Source organism: Mus pahari, chromosome 19, assembly GCF_900095145.1.
Source record: "Mus pahari chromosome 19, PAHARI_EIJ_v1.1, whole genome shotgun sequence".
NCBI lineage: Eukaryota > Metazoa > Chordata > Mammalia > Rodentia > Muridae > Mus > Mus pahari.
In genome coordinates, this window is record NC_034608.1 from 29945114 (window position 1) to 29951713 (window position 6600).

Sequence of the window (6600 nt, forward strand, 5' to 3'; positions counted from 1 at the left end):
CCTCCGGAAGAGCAGTCAGTGCTCTTAACCACTGAGGCATCTCTCCAGACCCCGATTGTACCTACTTCTTGACTGTGGCTTTCATGCCATGGGCCCTATGGTTCATACCATGCCTGCATCTATGACACCCTCCCCCAACATCAGGACCAGTCCCTTCAGTCACCCTGAAGGCAGAGCAACCTCCCCAGGGTCTATGTGACAAATATTCCTGTTATTGACTTAGCAAATATACAGGGACCAAACAGGGACAGAGGATGTGGCTTGGTCCAGCATGCACGATGCCCTGAACTTTATCTGCAGCACCAGATAAGCTGGGCACGGGAGCCCGCCTGTAAGCCTGGCCCCCAGGAAGTGGAGGGAGAAGGCAGGAGGGGCAAGGGTTCAAGGTCATCCTAAGCTACACATAGAGTTTGAGACTGTCCCGGGCAACAGGGAAGACTGTTAAACCCAGGAGTGCTGTCGCATTTGATCTGAGCTGCTCAGGGCCCTAAGAGAGGAGCAATTATTTGAGTCTAGGACTTCAACACCAACTAGGGCAACATAGTGAGTTTTTCTGCCTTGAAAGTATGTAACTGGGCTGGTGAGATGGCTCAGTGGGTAAGAGCACCCGACTGCTTTTCCAAAGATCCTGAGTTCAAATCCCAGCAACCACATGGTGGCTCACAACCATCCATAACAAGATCTGACTCCCTCTTCTTGGGTATCTGAAGACATCTACAGTGTACTTACATATAATAACTAAATAAATCTTTAAAAAAAAAAAAGAAAAGAAAAGAAAGTATGTAATTAACACAGTTGGCCCAGGTGCCTGGGTGACCTCTAACGCACCTCATCTCCTGCTCTCTCTGCAGCATACTGCAGCCGGGGACGAAGGCGGTGGCCAGTCACTGGTGTCGCCGGGCAGCTGTCTGGAGGACTTCCGTGCAACGCCATTTATCGAGTGTAATGGGGGCCGTGGTACCTGCCACTACTTTGCTAACAAGTACAGCTTCTGGCTGACCACAATCCCGGAGCAGAACTTCCAGAGCACACCATCCGCTGACACGCTCAAGGCCGGCCTCATCCGCACGCACATCAGCCGCTGCCAAGTGTGCATGAAGAATCTGTGAGGCGCCCCACCCCCCTGCCCGCCAGCAGCTGTGTGGGAAGGGCCACTTTGGTGCTTATCCTTTTGTATTTGTTTGTTTCAACTTTGTTTGAGACAATGTCTCACTTTTCATCCCCGACTAGCCTGGAACTATGTAACCCCGGGCTGGCCTCCAACTTGTGGCAAACCTCCTGCCTCAGCTTCCCAGATGTTGGGATTACGGGCATGTGCCACCACACCTAGCTTGGTGCTTATACTCTTAACTTATTACCTCAGATGCTGATCCCAAAGTTGATCTTAGTATTTTCAAACTACCAAAGCAATTCTGCACCAGCACTCATTCCAACTGTCTGTCAGCAAGTGGGCACTAGTTCCTCTGGGATCTACCAGCCGTGGCTCACAGCCCTGCTAACACCCACCTCCAAGAGCCAACACCTAGGAGCAGCCCACGGACCCCTCACCATGTAGGACATAAACATCATGCCACCAGGTGTCCCCAACAATAGCTGTCTGTGTGTCCCTGTGCTTCCCCTGGCAGCAAGCTGCTCACCTTCCTTCAGTCTTCCTGAAATGAGGCAGAGTCTAGGGGAGAGCAAAGGAGTCTATGGCCAATGACCCTGGGCTCACATGTTTCTGCCCAAGGATGCATGCAGTGTGCTTCTGTCTAGACCTGTTTTTCTGGCAGAGGGGATGGTAGCACTTTTTCTATCAAATCCATAGCTGCCACCTCCCAAGTCCCCACATGTTGGCCTCTGCCTTTTTAAGACCCTGACATCAGCTGGCACATAGCTCATGGCTCTAGCCAAACCCATAGGGAAGGAGACATCTCTCTAGCCCTCACCAGCATCTGCTGGAAGGTACACTTAGCAAGTCATTCACAGTGGTGTCCTACAACCTGTGTCACCCTAAACACCTCCCTCCACAACCTTGTTCCCTGCGGCAAGCTGTTCTATGACTTTTCTGTGTAACACCATAAATAAAAGATATTCTAAGTACTTGACTATCTTTTCTATCCCCCGCATCATCGTGTGTGTGTGTGTGTGTGTGTGTGTGTGTGTGTATGTGTGTGGTAGGGGGAGTGTCTATATGTGTGTGGTGTGTGTGGTGTATGGTGTGGGGTATGTCTGTGTGTGGTGTCTGTGATGTGTGTGTGGTGTGTGGGAGGGGTAGGAGGGGTCTGTGTGTGTGTTGTGTATGAGTGTGTGTGTGTGGTGGGGGGTGTCTCTATGTGTGTGTAGTGTGTGTCTGTGTGTGGCATGTGTGTAAGGCGCGGGAGTGTCTTTGTGTGTGGTGTGTGTGTGGTGTGTCTGTGTGTGGTGTGTGTGTGTGCTGTGTATGTGTGGTGTGTGTGGTGTGGTGTGTATGTACATGTGTGTGTATGTGTACATGTGTGTGTGGTATGCGCATGTATCATTCCCCAGGTGCCACCCACCACTCTCTTTTTTTTACACAGGATCTCTCACGGGACTGAAATTGCCAAGTAGGCTGGCTGGCCGGCAAGCCCCAAAGATTCACCTATCTTAGCATCAAGATACAAGCTGCTCTTTTCTGTGTTTTGGCAGATTTGGTCCCTGTCTGTATTCACATGACATTTTGGGGGAATCACACACATGTCAGAGTGAGGAAACTGGGCACCTCTAAGTGCATTTTCAAGGTTCATTAGTTAGTCCCAAGGTGGCTTCCTTCTCCACTCAGCATTTGAAAGGCACTTTCCCAGGACATTGCTCAACCTCTGATAGCCCTGGAACCTACCTAGGGTGTGGCCTTGTTGGAGGAGGTGCGTCACTGAGCCAGCCTTTGGGGTTTCCAAAGACTCACAGAGTCCTTGGTGCTTTCTCTGCAGTTGTGGCTCAAGATGTGAGCTCTCAGCTGTCATGGACTCTGATTCTCTGAAACTATAAAAGCCAACTAAATGCTTTCTTTTATAAGTTACCATGGCGACGGTGCTTTATCACAGCAATAGAAAAGTACCTAACACAGTGTCCTTCCGGAAGGACAGAATTCAGACTAGAGGCCCCATCGTGAAGCCACACAGGGATATGGAGAGAGCACGTCTTCCCTGGTTACAAACATAACCTGCTCCAACACCACCCACAGATAAACTGCTGAATGCAGGGGTGACAGGAAATGCTCTGACCCTTGCATGGCTAAAGTCCAAGAACAAAGGATAGCTGGGGTGGGTGGAGGCAGCCTGGGAGATTAATGCTGTTGTGGTATTAACCAGCCCTAGCAGTGCAGTGATTCCCACAGAGCCATATGATGCTCCAAGGGACAAACCCCACCTCTCTCCGTGGTGGGCTGCGGTTGCCCTTTTGCCTTGTGATGGCTTAATCTTTATTTTATTCTTGAAGGCTGGGTATCCCTCAAGCTTTCCTACCACACTGCTTCCAGGAGGTGCTCGACCAGGGTTAAAAGGTCAGCAAATTCGGAGGCTGGAGAGATGGCTCAGTGGTTAAGAGGACTGACTGCTCTTCTGAAGGTCATGAGTTCAAATCCCAGCAACCACATGGTGGCTCACAACCATCCGTAATGAGATCTGGCGCCCTCTTCTGGTGTGCCTGAAGACAGCTACAGTGTACTTAGATATAATAAATGAATCTTAAAAAAAAAAAAAAAAAAAAGACTGTCTCTCATTCCCCCTTCCTCCCTCTCACAGACAGAAATCTCACCCCAAAGCAGATAGGAGAATTAGCCGCCATTTGTTGAGCACCTATTTTGTTCCAGGTGCCACGTTTAAAGGACTTACAAACATGCCCCACATTTAAAAAAAAAAAAAAAAAGTCAGCAAACTCAACTACCCACAGAGATTCAGACCTCTGTGACTCCCCACAGGGAGAAACTGGGTGAGTGGTGAAATGGGAAATGAGAGCTATTGAACTGTCCAAGGCCAGGGGAGAGAAGCTTAGGAGATGGAGAACCATTTGGCATTTATGTGACAGAAACAGCTCCAGCTCCAGCCACTAGAGAGCAGCCTATGACCTGCGGAATCGACTGCATCCCTCCCCTGGCTGCGCAACCTCTGCTTCAGTCCTAAGAGGAGCAGGGTGCAGCGGAGCGCGCTTGGCTTGGGGACCACACCAGGCTCATTCTAGCTAACAAGGCGCATTGGCCTCAGAGGCCTTCTGCAATCTGTGAGCCTACAGTCCTCACCCTAGAACAAACATACTTCCAGCCAGGGCTGCCTCTGAGGAACAGAGCAGTGGGTTCCATGTGCAGACCTATCTATCAATAAGCCAAGGAAGTCTGTGCCCACGGACTTCTAAGACAAGCATCACGGGGTTTCGGTGCACTGGTGTGCCCTATACTCTGCCTGGAGCTCATTGTAGGTCCAAAGAAACCAATGTAGGAAGGGAGGCAGTGCGTGCTGCAGAGGCATGAGGAACAGGGACAGCAGCCAAGGGCAAGAAGCACGGATAGGAAGTGCCATCGAGACCACCCCACCTCTGGATGGAGCCAATGTACTTTCAAGGGGCACAAATGCCTGGAGAGGGGACCATACACCCAGCTAAGGTCTCTGGGTTCCTGGGTCTCCAGATCCTGTCTTCTCAGAGACCTATAGTCATCCATCTAGTTGGGGATTCCCAGGACTAAGAAACTGAAGATATATTCAGTGCTATTTTCTCTCCACTGTGGGAAAGAAACCATCTCTCCCTTGTCTCTAGAGGTTCCCCAAGGGCACCTATATAAGACTATGTAATGGGCAAAGTGGGAACAAGGTCCTCATCTGAGGCTGCTTCCTGTCTGTCTGCAGCTCTTCCTATCCTTGGGAGACAGGGGTGGGCATGACTATTGTGCTTTTTAAGAAGCTGGTCCCAGGAACTGACCCTGTGCCACAGTGCTCCATACCCAAATACCACCGGGAGAGAACTGGTCTCCCAAGAGAGTGCAAGCATGCCTGTGAGCACAGGTAAGACCACCACTTCTGCTCAAATTCCTGACCCAAGAGGGACCTGCCCAGAGCCATCAGGTCACAGGAACCAAGGAACAGCCCAGGACAGGATGGTTTCTGTCTGCACCCAAGAAGCTGGTCCCGGGAGGGAAATTGGGGCTACAGAGAGGCAGCAGCCAGAATTTACCATTGCTAACCTCGAACTTCCCTGCCATCATGGCCAAGTTTGATTCCTCAAAGGCAGTGATAAACGTCTGGAGCTGTCCCTCTAACCTGAGTGACAATCCCAACAGGCTTCTAAGGTCCCTGACAACAGCCATGGCTCCTGGCCCCTGGGGTAACCACACTGGAACAAGGGAAAGAAGGGTGTTTGGGCATAAGTCCCCAGACTATTTCCCCCATCCTGTAGAGATCCACACTGCCCACAAAGGCAAGTCACCCACTGAGGACTAACAGAACTGGTGGCTTCCTAGAGAAACTCAAGACCTGTAGCCCCTTAAATAGGACCCAAGGACCTAGTTCCCTATGGAGAGACCAAGGCTAATAATGTACAAAGTTCCCCCAAGAAGAATGCTCAGGACAGGGTGCCAGGGTTTGGCTCAGGACACCATGTCACTTGATGGTATACAGGGCCAGTGACATTCAAGAAATAGACAGGAGTGCAGTGAAAGCCCACAGCTACTTTTACTTCTAGAGTAGCAAACACAGGCAGCAGACTGAAGTGGAAGTGGCGTTCTGTCCCTAAGTAACAGCTCCTGGGCATGTAGCCATTCAGGAAGACAACAGCTGAGAAACTCAATGCAGACAGGACACAAGAAAGAGAATACTATGAAGAAAGGATGCTGGGAATTCACCTGCCCACCCAGGACCTTAAACATGAACAGCAAAAGCCATGTCATGTGATCACAGTTTCACTCTGAAGTGTCAAAAGAATGACCCCAGGTTGAGTCACACACTTCCCAGATGTGTTACCGGCCAAGATACGTCTCGAGGACAGGAAGTACAGCTTCTGCCTCTATTGGGGTGCTTCAGCTATTTCAGAAAGATGCAGACTCACTCACTTTCAGGTTTTAACAGGCTATTGTGAAACTGAATGTGGGGAGTCTGGGACCCACTTCAGCAGGAGGAAGCCCTGGCAGTAATGTTCTAGCCCACTCTCCACGGCAGGTGCAACATTATGTCTCATCTGAAGGATGCAGGCTTTGCAGGGAAGGCCACTCAGGCCTGCAGCAACGGGGCCAACCAAGACATGGGCCTTCAGCAGCGTTAATAAACCCCACCCACAATGGCCTGGCCTCTCTGCCTCATAGAAGCCCAGTTTCTGCCCGCTTGCTCTCAATGAATTTCTAAGAACACAGGCTTTATTGTCTCCCACATTTGTCTGTCAGCTTCTTGCAGAGCGGCTACCTCACCACCCACAGGAAAACCACAAAGAGGTTTTGACTTGGAATGGGGGTAGGGAGTCAGATCAGATCAGGGTCAATGCTGTGAGTGTAGCCACTGCTACAGTTCAGGCGGTCCAGACAACTTGGTAAAAGACTCACACAAAAATCTTGGCATTGATAAGGACTGAACAAAACTTTCAAGAGAGAGAGATTCACTGTCACATTTAATGACAGGTTCA

General features: G+C 50.4%; 1 protein-coding gene across 1 annotated transcript in view; it reads left to right on the forward strand.

The window, feature by feature from the left end:
• Positions 1-2087, forward strand: part of Col4a2 (collagen type IV alpha 2 chain) — a 138101-nt gene extending 136014 nt beyond the window's left edge. The window contains exon 48 of the mRNA XM_021219872.1: positions 852-2087. Within this exon, the coding sequence (XP_021075531.1) occupies positions 852-1109 (258 nt within the window). The 3' untranslated portion in view covers positions 1110-2087. The remainder of the gene's footprint in view (positions 1-851) is intronic.
• Positions 2088-6600: the final 4513 nt, after the last annotated feature.